General features: G+C 48.6%; 2 protein-coding genes across 16 annotated transcripts in view; one reads left to right on the forward strand and one right to left on the reverse strand.

Moving 5' to 3' along the window:
- The window catches only part of Eif2d (eukaryotic translation initiation factor 2D), a 34,488-nt gene extending 15,812 nt beyond the window's left edge, over window positions 1-18,676 (forward strand). For 3 of the 13 annotated variants that reach the window (XM_011247929.2, XM_006529165.3, XM_006529167.3), the window contains 2 exons: window positions 1,954-2,128; window positions 13,785-18,676. In XM_011247929.2, coding sequence (XP_011246231.1) covers window positions 1,954-2,128; window positions 13,785-13,903 — 294 coding nt within the window. In that variant the 3' untranslated portion in view covers window positions 13,904-18,676. Of the gene's footprint in view, window positions 1-1,953; window positions 2,129-2,937; window positions 3,642-4,320; window positions 5,180-9,616; window positions 11,424-13,784 lie in introns of those variants that run through there. The other 10 variants (XR_003953306.1, XR_387149.3, XM_006529166.2 and 7 more) reach the window with 7 other exon arrangements.
- The window catches only part of Rassf5 (Ras association (RalGDS/AF-6) domain family member 5), a 68,769-nt gene continuing 55,278 nt past the window's right edge, over window positions 7,427-20,917 (reverse strand). For 2 of the 3 annotated variants that reach the window (NM_018750.4, NM_001311094.2), the window contains 4 exons: window positions 13,161-13,271; window positions 12,171-12,468; window positions 11,570-11,685; window positions 7,427-9,694 (listed from right to left, as the gene is read on the reverse strand). In NM_018750.4, the coding sequence (NP_061220.2) occupies window positions 9,542-9,694; window positions 11,570-11,685; window positions 12,171-12,468; window positions 13,161-13,271 (678 nt within the window). In that variant the 3' untranslated portion in view covers window positions 7,427-9,541. The remainder of the gene's footprint in view (window positions 9,695-11,569; window positions 11,686-12,170; window positions 12,469-13,160; window positions 13,272-20,917) is intronic. The other variant, NM_001313731.1, reaches the window with a different exon arrangement.

The raw sequence follows: 20,917 nt of genomic DNA on the forward strand, positions 1-20,917 counted from the left end.
AAGCACTTAGCAGGAAGTGGCCCCTAAAGGAGAACCATGCATGTTAGTCTTGATTAGCAACAACCCCATGCCAGGCATTATACCAAATGCTCTTGTGTATCTAAAGACCGAATCTTTTACTCGTAATAGAACTGTCCAAAACTGAAGTTGGTGTCTCATAAAATGATGCGTTGCTTTCTGGAGGTCTGAAAGTGAAGGTTTTTTGTTTGTTTTTTGTTTTATTTTGGTTTGAAGAGTTTTTTTTTGACCACTTGTTGGGGAAGATGCAGTCAGGGTCTCATGCATCAGAAAGGAGACTGGCTTTCTGTGTTTTGTTTTGGTTTGGTTTGGTTTGGTTTGGTTTTTTTTTTGGGGGGGGAGGTGGTTTCGAGACAGGGTTTCTCTGTATAGCCCTGGCTGTCCTGGAACTCACTTTGTAGACCAGGCTGACCTCGAACTCAGAAATCCACCTGCCTGTCTCCCGAGTGCTGGGATTAAGGGGGTGAGCCACCACTGCCTGGCTAGATTATGGTTTTTATTACTATTTTTATAAAGGATTTATTAATTTCTATTTTGTGTCTGTGGGTTTTTTATCTGCATGTGTGTCTGGATACCACATGTATGCAGTTTCCATAGAGGCCAGAGAGGGCATCAGATCCCTCAGAACTGGAGTTAAAAGGCTGTGGGCTGCCTTGTGGGTCCTGGGAATTGAATGAAGTTAAAGTCCTCTGGAAGAGCAGCAAGTGCTGGTAACCTCTGAGCCACCTCGGACCCTGAGTGTGATCTTTAAACAGCATCAATGCTTTCCTTTTTTGTCCTGATGTCACACTTTTTATTTGTTGCTAATAACGGAAAAGGGCCATGTTGTTGACTAGCTATGTGATCTTAAGGGACTGTTGTCAGGTACAAAACATTTTATTATCATTATCATCAACATTGTCATCACCATTACTGGGGTTGGGGAGGGGCGGCGTGCATGCTTCAGTGCATGTGTGGAAGTCAGAGGTCAACGTGTTGGAGTTGCTCCTCTCCATCTCCCTTTATGTGGCTCCCAGGCACTGCCTTCAGGTCGCCAGGCTTGTGCAACAAGCACCTTTACCCACAGAGCCATCTCCCCAGCCGTCAGTTTCTTTTTCAGTTGAGGTAATAGTTTTGCTTTTATGTTTAAAACAGTCCTTATCTCACACAGCCTGGTGGTACCTGCCTCTAATCTAAGCATCCAGGAAGCAAAGGCAGGGAAATCCCGGAGTTAGACACCAGCCTGGGCTATAAGAGAGTTTGAAGCCAGTCAGAGAGACTTATTTGAGACTCGGTCTTTAAAAACAAAAAGCAAGTCCTTAGCCTTTGGAGATACATACTGAAATATCTGATATATACTGATATATACTGATACATACTGAAATATCTGTGTGTGAAATGATTGTAAGTGTCGGATTTGCTATAAAATTGTGTAGGAGCCAGGAGTGGATGGGTGTGAGTAAACTCAGACTGTCCGTGAGCTCACAACTGGTGAGATTGGGAATGGGTGTGTATTCCATCACACTGTTGTGCCGTCGCTAACTGTGAAACTGGGTCTCCTAATATAGCCTTGGCTGGTCTAGAACTTGTTATGCAGACTAGGCTGTCCTCAAACTCTAACTCACTGAGATCCATCTGCCTCTGCCTCCTAAGTGCTGGGATTGAACGTGTATGTCGCCATGCTTGGCACCATTCTATTTTACTTATATTTTAAATTCTCCATGGCTAGAAACCCTTAAATATATGTCATAGGTAAGATAGAATATCTGCTAACACATATATTGAATGAGGTAATGAAGGTCATTTTAGAAACATGAAAGTATAAACTATTCAGACAGAAAGGCACCAGAGTTCCAGGGATTGAGAATCATCGTGGAATATGGGTGAAGTGGCTGCCAACAGGTCCTTAGAGTTGAGAACATACCACAACACCCACTGTCAGCTTCCTGTCCTCAGGTGACTGTGGTCCGGAACTTGGAGACCTATGGTCTAGATCCGTGCTCAGTGGCCGCCATTCTCCAGCAGCGATGTCAGGCAAGCACCATCGTCTCTCCTGCCCCTGGGGCCAAAGACAGTCTGCAGGTGCAGGTCCAGGGAAACCAGATCCACCACCTTGGCCAGCTACTGCTTGGTGAGTAGCCCTTCTGAGAAGACACATTGGGTGGCTTAGCAACGCTCTTGCCTCTGACTCATTTGAGTCTAACCATCCTAACTGTGTCTATACAGTCTTTATAGTGGGTCTACTTCACAGTGGTGCAAGAGATAGACAATCCATAGAAACTGTACTTCAGGTTTTCTCTTCCAGAACTAGCATTGGCTAGACAGTCCAATGAAATGCTAGGTAGCAGCAGCAAGAGTGTCTCCCCACCCCCACCCTACCAGTCATGTGACTGTAGTGGAGAAACAAGCAGACCACTACATTATGCTGAGCACTTAGCTAAGGTGTACCCCTCTTGGCTGGATTATGTGCCTTCTCAATTCACCACATTTTTTTTCTCTCTCTTTTAATTAAAGTAATTTTATCTGCACATGGGTGTTTTGCTTGCATGTATGTCTGTGCACCATGTGTGTGCCTGGTGCCCTCAGAGGGCAGAAGAGGGCGTCAGATCCCCTGAAACTGGAGTTTTAGATGTTAGCTGCAGTTGTGAGCTAACAGGTGGATTCTGGGACTTGAACCTGGATCCTCTGGAAGGACAGTAGATGCTCTCAACTGCTGAGCCATCTCTCCAGCTCCTCAGTTTACCCTATTTTCAGCTTACAATGGGTGTATAATGGGACATGACCTCATCAAGGAGCAATATCTGTGCATTCCTGTGTACACAGACTCACGAGTTTGTAGCAGTGAGCAGATGAAACCAGTGTTTGTACCAGAGCTCTCAGAATCACTCTTCTCCAGCGGCGTACATATTCTTAGCTTTCCTTCTGATCTTCCCTTTCTAGAAATCATGTGGTGAGCCCCGGCAGTGCCTGGAGCTCAGCGGTGCTGTGACAGGGATCCCCTTGCTTATAACTGTGCTGCAGGACTGTTGCCTGTATTGCAGATGGGAAAACTGAGGTCCAGCGAAACTCAGTACCTTGCCTGGAACTCACCTAACTCTTGAGTACTGTAGCCAGGCTCTGAATCTTTTTATTCTTTAGAGCCAAAATTCTTTAGATTCCCTCTGGGTCTTTAGCCTCTTCTTTGTCCTTCATTTAAGTCCTCCAAAGTTCTGCCTCAGTCAGCTTTCTAAAGTAAATATAATCTTGTCACTCTCCCTATAGAGCCTTTGTGTCTTATTTGTGCCTTCAGGAACAAGCCCCTCCTAGCCTGCCTTGGTTTTCCTGCAGGCTCTCTCCCTCCTCCTAACACATCCTAACGCTGCTCCAGCCAGTTTCCTACTGTTCACAAATACCCCGGGCACTTCCATCTCCCTGCTTTTGCCTGCTGTCTCCTTGCCTTGTGTGCCTCATAGCCCTGGTCTTGTCTGTCCTCACAGGCTCACTGGCTCAGCTCAGGGGTAATGCCCATTTCCCTTTGACAGTGGCAACACTTACCAGCATTGGTGCTTCTCAATTGTGTTGATGTTTCTGATTAGTGTCTAATCAGACACTAATTTTTTTCTGTAATGTCTGAACCCTCTGCAAAATAGAACTTGAGATAGACATTGTGTCTCAACTGGCACATAGCACATGCATAATAAGTAGAGTTATCTCATGCCTATGACAGTCCACAGCAATTCACGTCCATCATTGAACTCCTGTATGTGAAGAGCCCATGTGGTGGCTCGGGACTAAGAAGAGACAGAAGAAAGTAGAAGAAAATGCACCTGAACAGACAGGCCTTTTCACTCAGTACATGTAGATCAATGGCTCTTAGCCTGTGACTGTGATCCCTGTGGGGCTAGAACGGCCCATTCGTTGGAATTGCCCAAGACTACCAGGGAAAACAGACATTTACATTATGATTCATAACAGCAGCAAATACAATTATGAAGTAGCAATGAAAATAATTTTATGATTGGGAATCACTACAAGTTGAGGAACTATATTAAAGGGTCACAGCAGTAGGAGGGTTGAGAACCACGGATCTAGATGTAGCCAGCAGGTATAAATGACCAAAATATACCTCAACCTCTGTGGTAAATGATCCAACTGAGAAGGTGTCTGTCGCCAGAGATGAGCTTGAACAGGATGTGGAGGGCGTGTCATGTATTAGAACAACAGGGACAGCAGGATAGGGAGGGGCAGGAGGTTACAGGGCCCAAAGGACATGGGAAGCAGGGACGGACGGGCAGTAGGGACTTGAGACCAGGCTCCGCTGAAGATTTTCTTTTTGGATTGTAGAAGAGTATCGGCTCCCTGGAAAATACATCCAAGGCCTAGAAAAGGCCCCCAAACCTGGCAAGAAGTGACAGACTCATTTTATGCAGTGGACCCCATGGGAACCCAGGTTCTGAGCTGGTAACTGATACGAGCAGTTTTGGCTTTTGCAAATAAAAACTGTAATTCTTTACTGAAAGCTTTTATTTCTAATCTAAATCGGAATCGCTCTTCTGTTTTCCTTAGTGAAAATGTCCTGTGGTTTCTGTGATTTAGTTGGTGCAGTATGATAGGAGCAGGGCAGCCCATCCAGAGTGCGGCAGGCAGAGTGCTCCTGCTTACTGCTCCTACAACCCAATTAACCTCCTAGGCCCTGCCCTGTTGTTCCTTCCTGCCTGTGTAGGGTTTGTCCCCTGGAAAACAGCCTGGCTATTTCTCTGCTGTCACTCACAGCAACAAAATGAATTAACTCTAAGCTGCAGCAGATTTTAAGCCAGTAGACATAAGAGCAACAAAAACACAGAACATGGGTTTCTATGTGACCTTTGTTCTTCCCCAGTTGTATACAGCACGCTGCCACCAATGGCTAGTTTGTGGTGTGATGCCAAGATGGTTGGTAGCTTTGCTGTCGTTGAAGGCTTAGATGAAAAATGTCTCCCTTAGCCCCAGCGTCTTAAGCTTGGGTTCCTGGACAGGCTCTTCAGTCAGTCTGCAGAGGACTCAGGAACTTCCTAAAATAACTGCACAAGGAAGGACCATGTGTTCTTCTGATCACAAACGAGTCAGCGGACGCCAGCAGTGTTTAAAGCCATCCCTCATTCTGCTTTGGTCTGTGCAGGTCATTTCTCTGTCTAGGGCTCTTGGTGGAGACAGTAGTAAGAGCTGTGCAATTATATATACCTATCTTTTTAAACACTGAGATAAAAGAGGCTTGTTCATCTACTGTCTACCAAATAACCCATTTTAGACCTGGAAAGAAAGGAAGGAAGCAAGAGAAGAAGGAAGGAAAAGAAAGAAGTGTTCTTGCTCTGAAATCAAGAACAGTCCTTTTCACTGAGAAGTGAACGCCTTAATCTCACGAATTCTGTCTACGTGGACATGCACATGTGGAACGTGTAAGTGCCCTGCAGGAGCTCACTCTAGCAGGACCCTGCTACAGCCAGGCCTTTGCACAGGGCATCTGCGCCTGAGGAGCAGCGAGGGAGCAGGAATGACAGGTGTCCCTTGTCAAGCACTGTGCTGCCCTCTCCCGTCTCACTGCCCTCTCCTGTTTTGCGTGCTCTTGGAGGGGCCGTGCTGTGTAAGTTCTGCTCCCTGCTTGAGATGCAAAATCTGTGAAGGGCTTGCTCTTCACTGTGGTTCAGTGGCCCTCTGCTGTGCCTGTGTCTGTCCAGGCTCGTGCTGGGCAGTTTCTACATCAGCACTGAATCACCTTCCTCTCCCCGCTGTGAGTGGCCTGGAGATGTGTAAGAGGGTGAAGCAGAGTCAGACTGGAAGGAGTTCTCTTTGTATTTATTAGCCATTTTTGTTTTCTTTTTTGAGAAACCTCGTTAGTTCCTTACCCCCCCCCCTTTTTTTTCTTTTTTTCTGAGACAGGGTTTCTCTGTGTAGCCCTGGCTGTCCTGGAACTCACTCTGTTTGTAGACCAGGCTGGCCTCGAACTCAGAAATCCACCTGCCTCTGCCTCCTGAGTGCTGTGATTAAAGGCGTGCGCCACCACACCCGGCACCTTAGCCCAGTTTTTAAAAATGGGTTTTTTTTTTTAACTTTCTGGTTTTTGATTTTTTTATTCTGGATTTTACTTCTCTATTCAATGTGTAGCTTGCCAGGGGATTGGGCAAAGATTCTGTCGGCTTCCTCTTCACTTGATTTCCTTAGCTGGTTGCCTTAGTTTCTTATGCAGGAAGTCCTTTCTCTGTACCTGTATCTGCAGGAGCCAGCCTATGTTTCTTCCAGCAGTTTCAGGTTTCACATTTTCTACTTGGTATTAGTTTTTGTGTAAGAAGATGGAGCCAAGATGATAGGCACTAAGTCTGGGCAGGTGGGCCAAAGCCTGGTGGGTGGGTGGAGGCTGTATGTCAGGAATGACCAAGCTGGGCTGGTTCAGTGGATGTGGGACTGGGGTAGATCTGGGGATTGGGCATGATGCATGTAGTAGGGGGCCAGGCAGATCCCCCTGGCTGACCCTAGTACAAGATGTGCAGGACCAGGCTAGGCAGAAGTTGGATGTGGGCTAATCCTTTAAAAAGTTACGGTCTAAGCCAGATACCTTTATAATGGTAGCTACCTTTAATCTCACCACATGGGAGGCAGAGGCAGGTAAATTTCTGATGTGAGGGCAGCTTGGTCTACATAGTAAGTGTTGGGACAGCTAGGGCTATACCAAACACACACACACACACACACACACACACACACACACACTGTGTATATACACATGGTGCACATTTGCCATAGCATGCATGAAGAGGTCAGCAGAAAACCTGTGGGAGCGAGCTCTCTCCTTTCACTGTATAGTCCCAAGAGATCAAACTCAGATCCACAGGCGTGGCAGTGAGCACCTTTTACCCACTGAGCTCCCTCACCCGCCCTGTGATTGACTAATTTTAAGGATGCCTGGTGAAGAGAGGCAGAACTGAGTAAGTTGGAGAGCCCATGCATGCGTGATACATGAGCAGCACTGGAAGGTAGGTGGTGATTTCCCTAGTTAACTTTATGTGGCTGTTTCTTGAATTTAAAAGATTTCCGTGCTGGAAATCAGCGGGGCCAAAATGCAGGCTGCTTTCGGACCAGTCCAGCCCTCTGCAGTTGAAGTCATCAGTGACCCACACTCACATCATCATTGTAGATAATTCCAAGGACAAGTGCTGCTTACCTCTGTATCTAGAAAGCTGTAAGTCCCCTCCCCGTCCAGCACCGCAGAGATGGAGAAGAGGCAGCCAGAAGCAGTACCCTCTACTGTGTGGACAATTTTCTCAAAAGCGTTTGAATGGTAGCCTTCATTCTCTAGCTTACTGGAGAAGAAAGCTTGGCTCTGTCTAGAAATGTACCTGCAGTTGCCTCAGTCTTCCTCTCTCCAGCCCACTTTCCAGAAGATGTTGACGTTCAGCAAGGACGATTCCATCGTGACTTGTTTTTACAGTAAGCTTTTATTACTCATTAAAAAACATAGAAAGACATTTAGAAAGAAAATATCCTGAAAAGAACACATACAGAGCAATAATACAACCATAGAAGGCACTACCAGCAGTTAGACTCCTCTGAGACGTCAGGAACTCCATGCTTTCCAGAGGCTCAACCCTCAGTACAGGTCCTGGGTCTAACTGTGCTTTAAAGTCTGAATCTTACCATCATTTTCTGAATAAACGCCTTTCTGTATATATAGCTATATGCCTCTATGTGTATATACATATATATATAATACATGAATTTTTTTTTCTTGTCAAAAATAAAAAGCCATCCATGGGGGGACGTTCTCAGCAGCATTCACAGTGTTTGCAGCAGGAGCCATGCCTTCTCCTAACGCTACAGACATGCAGGATGAAGGGAATGACTTTCCACGTGCCCCTGTAGTACACAGCAGGACGGGGGCTTCTTAAGGGAGAGAGGTGTAAGGCTGGGCATGAGACCTCAGGCAGCCAAGGGGCTGATGGCGTGCACAACCTCAGAGTCGCTAGCTCATGTTGCTTTTTGCAGCTCTGCAAACGATGCACAGTTTGAATGACAAGGATTTGGCGTTCTTCTGGGACGGGAGCAGTGTGGCTTCAGCCTGGGCTGGTAGGGAACTTTTTAGGCTACACGGAGAAGCTTGGGCTTAAAACAACCCGAGGAAAGGGTATGGAAAGGCAAGCACAACATGAAAGTGGTCTCCTCTGGAGGCTCAATTGAAACACTGGCCCTCTTTTAAAGGGACAAGTTTTTCTCCATCTGTATTGAGTGTCTTTGCAGTCCTGGCTACTCTGGCTGATTGGTTTTAAGTCTGAACTACTCAAGAGTTGGAGTCATAATCTGATGCTGTCAATGCAGTCTAGTAACCTCGCATCTTCAAAGTCAAAGCCTGACCGGGAAGCTTGATGGGAAAGAGGCTGATCATCAATCACCCTGTGCTCTGAGGCTGTGTCCTTGGCTCTATAGCACCATTGTCCACTTCCTGCCAGGGGCAAGCCAGCAGAGAGCTTCAAGCAAAGTGCCCCACTCTTTTCTCTGCAAACAAAAAGGCACTGAAGTCACCAGGGAAGTCAGGCCCACGGGTCTGCTCAGTGCTGTGCTGCGAGCAGACCATGCTTCCCACCAGAAAGGACTCCAAGTTGGAGGACTTTACCACTGTAATCAAAGCTACTACTCAGGCAACAGCTGGAGACCCTAAAGCCAGAGGTGGAGGTGGAACTGAAGGCCAAGGAGATTCAGGCCCCCCACCCCCTGCAGGCGTAGGCCACAGACAGCTTGGATGTGCTTCTCTGTAATACTTTCTGGCAGCTCAGCAAGAAACTAAAATTGATAAGTGGCTGGTTTCTCTTTGGTAGAAACCCATAAGGAGGACAGCATTAAATTCAAATGTTAACATATCAAACATTGGACAGAGACATGCTGAAATACCACACAGATGTGCATATATGTCTTTGGGTTTGCATGCACACAGCCTGCTGGGTAATAAGAGACGGCCTGGTCAGGCTGTAGCCTCTTGAAATCTCAGGCTGACCCTGAGTGTCTAGTACTAGAGAAGAAGAGGCACCTTGGGGCAAGGACAGTCCTTTCATGAGCATTTTCCTGCTTTCAAGGACTTAGCTAGAATGAATATGCCACATTTGATCCTTAAATATACTATACGTGGCCAAAAAAAACCAACCAAACAAACCAAAAGAGGAACTGAAGAGTAAATCCAGAGAAAGAACACACAGGCTCTGAAACCTTTCTTTCCTTTTGCCGGCTGGTGATTGATTGGAGTTTGGTGACCAGAGAGGCAACTATTTGGTTTCTGAGAGGCCAGCAGACTGAGCAGGGAAACACTGGTCATTCCACAGGAGTTCTGATCCCAGGCGGAAGCTCTCCAGAGCCATGGTGTGGTGGGTTAGCAGGAATCGAACCCTGCATAGACACTGCGTGGAAGAGACTTTGTGCCACATCTGTTAACTGCTGGGCAGGCACTGGTGGAACCACCAGAGGTGTCTTAACAGTAACTCTTTGTTGCAAAATAATTAACAATAAAATAAATTGGAGGGCACTGAGAGGACAGGAAGTCGGCTGGTTACCCCGGCTTCCCTTGGGACTCTCGTAATGCCTCTTCCAGTTTCTGACGGAATTTGTTGTACTTCTTTTGCAGTTGATGGATCTTGTCCTGCTCCTCTTTTTCCAGGATAGTTAAAAAGTTCTGGAGTTCAGGAATGGAAAAGGCATCCCACTATGAGAGGAGGAGGAGAAAACAAGTGAAAATGGTTAGAAGTTGACATGTCTCAGGGCTCTGCTGTTGCTCCACAGTGAGCCAGCCAAGTACACTTTTCAGCTGAAGGGGCGGGTATCACGAATGACATTTGTGTACCGTACACAATGGTCACATCAGCCACAAATGGTCATGTCCCGGAATCTCCTGGAGTTCCCAGCCTATACACCTGTGCTTATAGAAGAGCAGCTGCAACTGAGGATACACCTGTGCTTATAGAAGAGCAGCAGCAGCTGAGGATACACCTATGCTTATAGAAGAGCAGCTGCAGCTGAGGATACACCTGTGCTTATAGAAGAGCAGCCGCAGCTGAGGATACACCTGTGCTTATAGAAGAGCAGCAGCAGCTGAGGATACACCTGTGCTTATAGAAGAGCAGCCGCAGCTGAGGATACACCTGTGCTTATAGAAGAGCAGCTGCAGCTGAGGATACACCTGTGCTTATAGAAGAGCAGCAGCAGCTGAGGATACACCTGTGCTTATAGAAGAGCAGCCGCAGCTGAGGATACACCTGTGCTTATAGAAGAGCAGCCGCAGCTGAGGATACACCTGTGCTTATAGAAGAGCAGCAGCAGCTGAGGATACACCTGTGCTTATAGAAGAGCAGCCGCAGCTGAGGATACACCTGTGCTTATAGAAGAGCAGCCGCAGCTGAGGATACACCTGTGCTTATAGAAGAGCAGCCGCAGCTGAGGATACACCTGTGCTTATAGAAGAGCAGCAGCAGCTGAGGATACACCTGTGCTTATAGAAGAGCAGCCGCAGCTGAGGATACACCTGTGTTTATAGAAGAGCAGCTGCAGCTGAGGTCTTCACTTTGGGGCTGGACGTGCTCCCCAGAGGCAGGTGGAGGACACCTCTCATGAGCTGTGTGACGTCAGGTTTCAAGCTCCACCCTGCTGCCCACCTTCTCATGAACCAGTATACCGAGCATACTCTGCACACCTCTCAGTTGGCTCTAGCTGGTCAGGCTGAAGCCTCCGCTGGGAGAAAGGACTGAGACTCCAAGCTCCTTGAGCACAAGGGAGGATTTCACGGTGGGCCTGGTCTAATCCCCACACTAGATAATAAGAACCTATGGTCCACAGAGAGAGAGAGAGTGGGGGAAGCAGTTCTGGAGCTGGCACAGCAGAGTGCAGACGACAGCTGCTCCAACTCTCCCAGCCCCAGGCCTGCGGCCCGCAGAGAGCACAGCCTTCAGTGCACCCTTCACTAACACGCCTTTGTAGACTCGAGACCACCCTGAGCTGTCCTGGTTGAAATGAATGTAGAGCCCTATCTGCCCTGGTCTTCCATGACTCCATTGACCAACCCCCCCCTCTCCCCCCAACTCCTCCAAACAACAAAAACAACCCCACTCTGAGCCTCTCCTCCATTCCATCACTCCCTAAAGACCGCATCCCAAGTATTCTGGGCTTGGAAGATTTCTGCCTGATTTGACAACATTTTTGCCAGGAGTCTAACATGGTTAGACCCCCTTTGGAGAAAGGAAGTCAGCATTTTAGGAGAGAAAGGTGGTTCAAAACTGTCTATGTCTAGTAGAGCCCAGAGTTTGAGCTTACTGGGCCTTAGGAAAAACTAGGTGGGGCCTGAACACAGTTTCTGTGTTTGACACCCACCCCCATGCCAGCCCTATTTCCACAAAGCAAATGAAATCCTTCCCACAGGCTTTGCCCTGTGCAGGTTGTAACTTGCTTCCCTGTGATGCGCGCCCCACTGATGATCCTGGGTTAAATGCTGAGCCTCTGGAAGTCCTGCTGCCCCACCTACACTTTGCAGTTAAGACAGCAGCACCCATCTGGCCAGAACTGGTTTTTGTAAAGGGCCCAGACATACCTCCACCTCTCCAGTTTCATTCTCCTTTAGCACAAAGCTGAGAACATCGGTGTCAGGCCCAGCGAGCAGACGAAGGTAGAGAGGATAGTCAGCAATGGAGAGTTTCTGGAAGAGCACTGCAAGCAGAATGAAGGGCTGGGTGCTCATCTCAAATGAGGACAGGGTGGGGTCGGGCTCAGAAATGCACAGGTTGGCCAGATGACTGGAAATAGTCATGGTGGTTCTAATGGGCGTGGACCTGACACGGCAGTGGTGGCTCTGAGCCTTCCATCCATTCCTGCCATTTGAGAGGCACTACCTTCATTCCCATATGGCAAAGTTTAGCCATATTTCCATTTACAACATCTTCCAGAGGAAGAGGAGCAGTGGGCGGACTCCTTCCCATTATAGAGATTAGGAGCCCAGAGCCCAGGGTGTGTCTTTCCTGTGTGTGCATGGAGCTGGGCACAGTAGGCATGAGCTGCCTGGTCCTGCCCAGAGCCTGTGCTTGGCCCTTCCATGAATCCTGCTGCCTGGAAGCCTACACTTCCCACCCAGGACTGATAGTGAGGTTTAGTGACTGTGGGCATTAGCAGACTAGGGAGAGGTCAGAAACTCATACCTTGTCCATCTTTGTGTATCCGCTTAAAAAGTGCAAACTTCTGTGGGTTGTCCACAACCATGAACTTCTTGAGCAGCCCCTGGATGACCTCACTAACCGTGGTGGTGCTGCTGATATGTAGCTGCTTGATGGCATCGAGTGGCAGGTAGAAGGAAGTCCGCTTGTCTGTGGTGGCTGCAGGGTTCACTTCCTTAATGGCATCATAGATGGACTGGGGCCGGATCCCAGCGGGCACCGTCACTGGCCGTCGGAGCTTCAAATGCACTTTGATGAAACCTGTGTAGGTGCCATCTTCACTCTGCAAGTGGGAGGCACTGCTGATTCTGTCTGCCCAGTTCACTCTGGGTTGTAAACTACAGAAGACCTGACAGGTTACTCCATCCAGCCTGCCTGAGTCCCTTCCCAAGTCTCCTGTCTAGAAGTGCAGGAGGAAGTTCACTCTCCTCATGGGCCAGGAAGTTTTTAACTAGGCCACTCCAACCCTTTACCAGATAGGTGCCAATGGCCTTTGTTGGGTCTCATTCTAAAGGCAGAGCCTGCAGCCTCCTCTCTACCTCTGAGGGCATCAAAGCCCTCAGAGACCCAGCCCAACTCCAGCCTGACTGATAGCTGCATTTTCTGAGGCTCTTGAGTGACTTGGAAGCCCCAGGGAGCCAGTTGCTGCCAGTCACCAGCAGGGGGCAGGGCTCGCCTGATGTCACCACTTAAAGACAACTGTACATGTCAAGATCTCTTAAGCACGGGCTTGGGCGTGGAGATCTCTATTTCATACTGAAGTAAGGAGAGGTTAAAGTTTGCCAAAGTAGCCAGAGAGTGAATGGAACAGAGGTTGTATCTGGAGTCTATTCTAGAGCCCATTCCATTTCTCTGGATCCCTGAGGTCACAGAAAGCTGGGCCTGGACAAAGGAGAGTGAGCTGTAAGGGAGTCGTAGTTCCTGTGGAGGCAGGGCTGAAAAGATGTTGGGTAGGGATGGACAGGCTCTGCTTACCAGCTTCATGCCCAGGCAGTGCTTCTCCCTGCTGTTATAGCTGTCAATCTTCTGCTTGATCTCCTGTATCGTGGGCGGGTGCTGTGTCTCCTCCACTGCCTTACAGACATTCTGGAACAGACAGGTGGCAATGTGTACAGTGGCTTTCAGGATACAGAGGGCAGTAAGCATACCTCCCAAATGCCCCTCTGGCTAAGAAAGAAGTGCCAGCATGAGCAGTAAGAGGCCAGCCACTCAAATCTCTCTCAGCCTCAAGCTTCCTCACCTATGACATGGAAATAATACCTAGCCCAGACTGGCTGAGAGACCAGTGTCTGTATGCCCCATACCTAGGCACTGGCCATCAACTCGGTGAGTGGGACGTGGCCTGTCCGTGTCCAAGAAGCGATAAGCTACAAAGGTGTGAGTGAGTACATGCTAAAAAACGATAGCCAGGGACCAAGGGCACATCCCGCCTGCCAGTCAGCTCATGTCACTGGCAATAAGCTTTGCTCATAACATGTGATGATTTGTCAAGTGAATGAACTGTTAGGGACAGTTCATTCAGGCACCTCCTCTATACACTAAGGATTCAGCTATCTCCACATCTCACAGACCCAAACTTCCTGATTCCTGATTCTCCAGGTGAGAACACTGGGACTCTGCATTTACCAGCTCAATACCCCCATCCCCATGTGCAGAACAAGCCAGAAATCCCACACCTGTCCTGCTGTGGTCTCCCCGCATCACATGATTCGATCTGACAGAGTTCCCTGCTTTATCTGTGACCCGCCAGGAAAATGGAAGAAGGAACTTAAGGTCAGTATCCCTTGCAGTATGGTACCGGTGGATTCTGAGATCTCCACAGGTCTTTTTCACAGGTCCGTTCTCTGGACTTCCCTCATGTTCAGGGTCATTTCCCAGTTTGTCTTAATGCTCCCCAAAGTGGCTTGGAGTGCAGGGAGCCGGTAGGTGAAAATTCTCCCAGAATTATTCTGATCTTAGAAACCCAGCAGACTTGGGCAGTCAGGAATCATCTCTAGTACATCAGACAGCAGATGCCCAGAGAAGGATGACTCGACAGCATCTGATACCTGCTTGGGGTTTGGTTTGAAGAATTTTACAACGGTTTCCACATCACACTGTCCCCACCACCAAGTGAAGCACAGTGGGGTGCTCACCAACAGAGCTCATGCCTGGCCTTTCCCTTCAGCATGCCCATTTGTAGGACTTCATCACACGCACAGCACATCAGCACTTCCTCCTCCCACTCGCCAATCCTATAGGGCACAGGAAACTGCCAAGAGCAGTGGGCATTGCTGGGTCTGTATGGCTCCACCTTCCCAGCCCTCCACAGAGACGAGCCGACATCCTCTTTCATTCGAGGCTCTTGCATGGTCTGCTCCTGTGCACTTTTCACCCACAGCTCCTGATGGTAACTACTGGGTTGGTGGTCCAGATACCTTCTCTGACACACTACCTATGGCATTCCTATTGTAAGATCATGAACATAGAAAATAAATATGCTGATAGCCCATTGCTAGTGAGTAGCCAAGTAGGAGCAAGAATGAAGTCCATATAAGCATGGAGTCAAGTTCTCAACTGAGCATGTGGCCACCCTAGGGCAGCCCCTTCTGCTATCGGGATCAGCACCCCACCACACCAGTAATGGTCACTGAACTTTAACACTGCAGGCCTGGGATGAACAGATGATAAAACAAGACCTGGCCTGTGGAACATTCATCTAAGCTGGCCTATCAGTGGGTCCAGCTCTAGGCATCCCAGTGGGTTTTGCATCATCTATGAAGCTGGCAAAGAGGGACTCCTAACATCTGGAGTGAGGGCAGCTGGCAGGATGTAGGGGCCTGCCAGTATGTCCTCTTACTTGATCTTGAAGAATGCCCAAGAGAAAATAGTTGCTGGGACATCTCCTGTTTGCTTAAAGTGCATAACTCACGTGAGCCTCACAGGCTGTCTTCACCTGACTCATTCATCTGGAGGCTTCCAAACGGATTCCTCTCATTTGTCTTCACTTCTGGGACTCTCCATTTCCAGTCTCCACATGCTGGATACCTCTCTATGGACCAGATGTGCCTGGCTATGGCCCTGCCTTGCTCTCTGGTCATTTCAAGTCAGAATGGGTAGCTGGGTGGCTGCTGTTTTAGCCTTCATTCTACTCATCTCAGGCAGGCTGACTGTCATTCCTGGGACATTCTCATATTCATCTACAAAAAAAGAATTAAGTGATGGAAAACTCTAGAAGTCCCTGGAAGACCTCTGTTTTCCGTTCCAGCCATTTCCTTGTTGAAAAAGCAGCTGTGTTGTGGCTGCTGAAGGCCTGCTTCCACGCCCACTTTGGACCACAGTGAGTCACAGCTGCCTTGGCTTTAGGTTTCTTCTTCCTGTTCCACTTTTTTTATTCATTACATCAACCGATCTATTCTGTTCCCTTTCCACAAGGCTGGAAAATGATGCAAGTAGCCATGGGTACCTTCCAGACCAAGGCAGAAGATGGCATTCCTGACCTCAGCATTGGAAGATCTGGTCTTGGGGGGGGGGGGCGGTCGATGAGCTCCATCTACCTAGGAGCGTCAGCAGCCTGTGTGTGCCCAACACTGTGAACCTTGCTCACATAGAATGTCAGCGCCAAATGTCAGCACCCAGTTCAGTCTGGCTGCTGCCCACACTGAACCTGCCAGGCAAGATCTAACCTACAGATGGAATGAATCACTTTCCAAAGTAGGCCAATCAGTGAGCCCCGTCCAGGAGCTCAAAATCCACCACCTGGGAAACACCGTAGAATCTAGATTATGGACTCTTAAAACTTCCAAGCACATTGGCGTCATCTGGGGATTTTCTAAAAATGTGGTTTCCTGGACTTTCTCCTTAGAGAGTGATCTGGGATTGATCTGGGGTGTAGTCTGGGAACAAGAATTTTTGAAATCTATTAGATGATTTCAACATGTTGCAGAGTTCACAACAATTCCATCCAGCTACAGAGCTACTATTTTGGGGCCAACAGATAAAAGCTGGCCCCACATTTTACCTAAAAGGCAGAGTCCGCTGTGTCCGAGGACAAGGCAGGCTCTGGTTTCTGTTCATCTGACACAATCTCAAGCCCTCACAGTGCAGGACGTGTCTCTCTAATGATGGACACAAGGCAGAAGCCAGGAAGATACACGCTTATGTCTTGGGGCTCCCCAATGTCCAAACAGAATGGGGAACTCTTATAATTTAGTAAATCTAGGTATTATCCTGTCAGGTGTCTCTCCGAGAGTTTACCCATCTTGGGACTTGCAACATGGAATTGATTCTCTCTGACTAATCCCTGGCAGCAGCTAAGCTGTTTTCAGCATGCCTGGCTCATCCATGGTACTGCTGAAAAGCTGGCTTGTCTAACGTCCTAAGCCACAAAAGGCTGTGACCACTGTAAGCTCTTGAAGGTACTGCAGTAAGGAAGTTATAAAGTGGAGGCATGACAACCACGTGACAGGCTGTGTGCCAGTCATAAGAGCACAGATCCCCTCCCCCCCCATTCCCTAATATCTATTAAAACGCCCTCAGTGGGTTGGGAGTGGTGGCAAGCACCCATAACCCCAGCACTTAGGAGGCAGAGGCAGGAGGATCACTGCAAATTCAAGAGCAGCCTGGTCTATATAATGAACTATCAGAACTATTATCTCAAAAAACCAAATAAAGTCAAAATATCTTTAAAAAAAACCCCAGCACAGACAGCTTTATGCTAGGTCAGACTTTGCTGTATTTTATCTTCAAGGCAACACTGGCTAGGTCCACAGTGCAATCAGAGACAAACGGGAATCTTCATTTTGGTTATTCTGCTCTAAGGATGACCCTCTAAGGAGTGAGGCCGGTAGCTTCTAGAAATCTCCAGCCAAGTTCACAGAGTGACAGTGGGCGGAGGCAGAGGAGAGTGTGTCCACCCTCAGTGCTGGCTTTGGCTTGATCTAAATCACACAAACCTCAGTTCTAAAAAAAAAAAAGTCACTCTCCTAAAATGTGTCCAAGTGTTCTCCTTGCCTGTGACTTTGATGGTCTCACTCCTGTCTGCCCATCTGCAGTTGCTTTCCCCGGCAAGGCTTCCCTAATCACCGCAGCCCCGCATTGATGGTGGCGGTGACGACAGTGAGCCTCGTACTGTTCCCAGCATGTATCAGTTCACACACCTCCACAAGCCAGCACATGAAGAAGGGCCCCATCCTCACAACCATATATAGCTGGAGAAAATGAATCACAGCCAGACCGAAGCTGAGCTTATCGAAAGTCAACCCTCGCCATCTGGAGTTTATCTACAATCCCGCTTGCTTCCATCCACCTCCCTGGAAGCTATCAGTGATGGCTTCCCCTCTCTCTTATGTGGAAGATCTTTCATGACCATGCCAGACTGACTTCTGTTTCTTCTGTGCCCATCAGCACTGGGCGTGAAGAAGACAACACTTGTTCAGGACCTCCACGGATCCCTCACTGACTGCAGGGGAGGGGGTCTCGGCTTTTCTAAGGAGCCGTGGAGGGCCTTGCTCTGGGAGTGAAGTAATCACGCCTGTCTCGTCCATCATGGTATCCCAGAGCCTTGTTCCTGCTCAGATACCTGGGGGATGGGTATGTATTTGGCTTTAGACTCTCACTACTAATTTTTTGACCTTGAGAGAATCAAGAGACCCTTTAAATCATGATTCCTTCTATAAATTTGAGATCAAATTATTTTGCCACTCAAGAATGCTATAAAAGTAAGACAGGAGGTTCAAAGGTGTTTTACGGATCAATCAAATCTAACCAGAGGTTTCCCAGGAAACCCAAGCCTATCCCTCTAAACCAAGTTCATTTCTCATTGTCCTTATTTACATATTCTAGATTAGCTAAGCAGCCTTAGAGCTCATTCATTCCTTTCTCAGCACAGGCAGTGGACAGACTTCTGTGAAGGTTCGGGTAGTAAACACTAGGCTTTGGAGGCCACAATCTTATGCATCTACTGCCCTCTACCCTCGTAACACAGAGGCAGCCACAGAACGGGGGTAGTGGTGGCACAATGAAATGTGTTTGTGCAATGCACTCGGGGCAGTGAGACTTGCTTTGTGCAATGTGCCCCTGAGTAGCAGTTTGCTCCATGGTGGGGTTTGCACAATTTCCCTCCCTAGAATACACACACCTCTCTTCCCTCGGTCGGCTCCATCTCCTCTAGGTGGTACCTAGGAAAATTTTAGCCCATAGCAGCCTCCTGTCCTCTGGGCCCTTGATGTGTCTGTTGTGTGACATTGTAATTCTCCAACTAAGGAAGGTATATACACTTCTACCCAGTCTTCCTCCCAAGTCACACCTCCTATGCATTGCAGTATTTTCTCCCTGCTCCTGTGGTAAAACACCCTGACAGAAGCGACTTAAGGAAGAAAGGGTTTGTTCTGGCTTGTAGTTCCAGGTTACAGCCTGTCATGAAGGAGAAGTCACTGTGTGGGAGCTTGAGGAGCTGTGAGTGTATTGTATCCGTAATCAGGAACAGAGCAATAAATGAACACTTACTAGTGCTCAGCTTGCTATATCATCTTCTTCTTCATCATCTTCATCATCATCATCATCATCAATTGAGACAGGGTAGCCGTGGATGCCCTGGAACTCACTATGTACGCCAGGCTGAGTTCAGACTCACAGAGATCCACCTGCTTCTGCCTCCTGGGTGTAGGAGTCAAGGTGTAGACCTCCAGAGACTCCAGGGTCCTTTGGAGAATGGCACCACCCAGTAATGGGTCTTCCGGTCCTAGCTAAGGTAATCAAGATACCGACCCTTCCCCCACCAGGTAAGCCTGAATCATCTCCCAGGTGATTCTACTCTGTCAAGTTAACACCACCCCACAGTTTCCTGTGCGTTTCCTCAGAGTACCAGAGAACAGGCTGCCGGAACTTCACTCTCAATGATTAGCTATCCCCAAAGGCTTGGTCATTTCCCTGGAGTTATTCTCCTCCCTCCATGACAGGAGGCAACAGAGTTGGCTGAAGCAGGGATGGAGTAGGGGGCTAGGCACACTGGCTCTGGGCCTTAGAGTCATCTTGCAGCAAAGCTGAAGTTTCCCATACACCACAGATCTCTGCAGCTGCTTGCAGATGTTGAATCAACACTCCACGAAGGAGTATTCCGAGCCTGTGCGGCTTCAGCCAGCCGTTCATTAAGCACATGCTGACGTGTGTTGTTTAAAGATTAGCTCACATGCATTCACTCACCTAGTACCTTCAGGTAGCTATTCCTTGGATGGAACAGAATTTGTGTTGGCCACCTAAGCTTCTTGGGGCCCACTGCTGGGCTCAGCTAACATGTAGTTGGCCTCCAAGGAGGTATCAGACGTGCCTGTGGATTAGGTGTCAGGGAGGGTCAAGCGGCTGGAGTAATCTTCAGCATGCCTGACATCCCACACGGCCAGGTCCAAGAGCACCTCTCTGCCCTGCATCCTGAGGGTTCCCTGCCAAGAACACATGGGCTGCCCGGGGACTTCAGACTTGGGAAGGCCTACTTCTTTGTCACTTGCTGATCAGGATGGGTACAATACTCAGTGACCTGTGACCTAATGGCAAGTCACTTCCCCTCTCAGAGCCTTAGTTTCCTCATCTGCCAAACCATGAAGTGACACCAAAGAGACTCCAAGGCCCAACGTAGGGCTAAGACTGGGCCGAGAAGATAGGGCTTTCATCACCGCTTCCTCCTATCTTTCAGAGAACTGGGTGTGGGGCTGAGGACCTGAGGACAGCCAGGGACATCTGAATTGTGTCAGCAGCTGTGGTCCAGAGGAACAAGAGCTACCCCTCCCCTCTACCGCTCTGCTCTCCTTGGTGCTTGCTCGCTCACCAACCTGCTCTCTCTTTGTGTCAGCAAGACCTTGTCTCCTCCAAGCTCAAGTAGGTCTTGGTTTCCTTTCTCACTCTTAGCACAGCTGTCAGCAGCAACTCTTGTGCCCCTGAGTAGAAACCTTCTCTAAGCCCAAGCCAGGGAGCGAGCTGTAAGCATGTACTGAACAGAGGACCATGCACAGGCTCCCAGGCCCCAACTCTCAGGGATTCTGTTGGGCTTGCCCTAAATGGGAACCTCAGGTTATAAGAGGGAACACATCCATCTGTCTAGTCAGGGTTTGAAATGTATGGCTCAGTGTCTGAGCACAGGGAAGGTCACAGGTCCCTTTGTGACAGCCTCAACCTCAACAAGAGAGGAAACTCCAGTAAGGTACACTGTAGGGTCCCTGCCTAGTTCCAGAATGGCATGTTCTGGGATGGTTCCTCTGATCTACCCATGGCAGTAGAGGGTTCATCTTGTTTATCTGTTGCATGCCCATGGTTCCCAGAATAAAAAGACCAGAACTTCCCCAACTGTGTTCTCCAGTAGTCACCTATAGCAGAGTGGGAAGGGAATCTATCACAGAGCCGTGTGGGACCCAGGTGGCCCTAGAGTGGTCAGTGGAGACACAGCATAAAGAAGGAGGCTGAGAAACTGGAAAGAGACTGAAGTCCCCAGAGACAAAAATGCAGAGCAGATGGTTAATGGCAACAGCCAGGCACCAGGAACTGACTGAGATGGTTCTAAATACTGTGGGGAATGAAGCAGAATAGTGTAGCCCCTATCCCTGGGAGTCTACAGGTCCCTGGAGGAAGGCAGGCAGAAATACATGCACTGTGACACAGATAGGCTCACAACAATTGTCTGGCTTTCAGGCAGCCCTAATCAGCATCATGTGATGCAAGTCATCTTGGTGAAGACCCCAGAGAACCAGTGTCACCTTCCCCTT

Source organism: Mus musculus, chromosome 1 (assembly GCF_000001635.26).
Source record: "Mus musculus strain C57BL/6J chromosome 1, GRCm38.p6 C57BL/6J".
Taxonomy (NCBI): domain Eukaryota; kingdom Metazoa; phylum Chordata; class Mammalia; order Rodentia; family Muridae; genus Mus; species Mus musculus.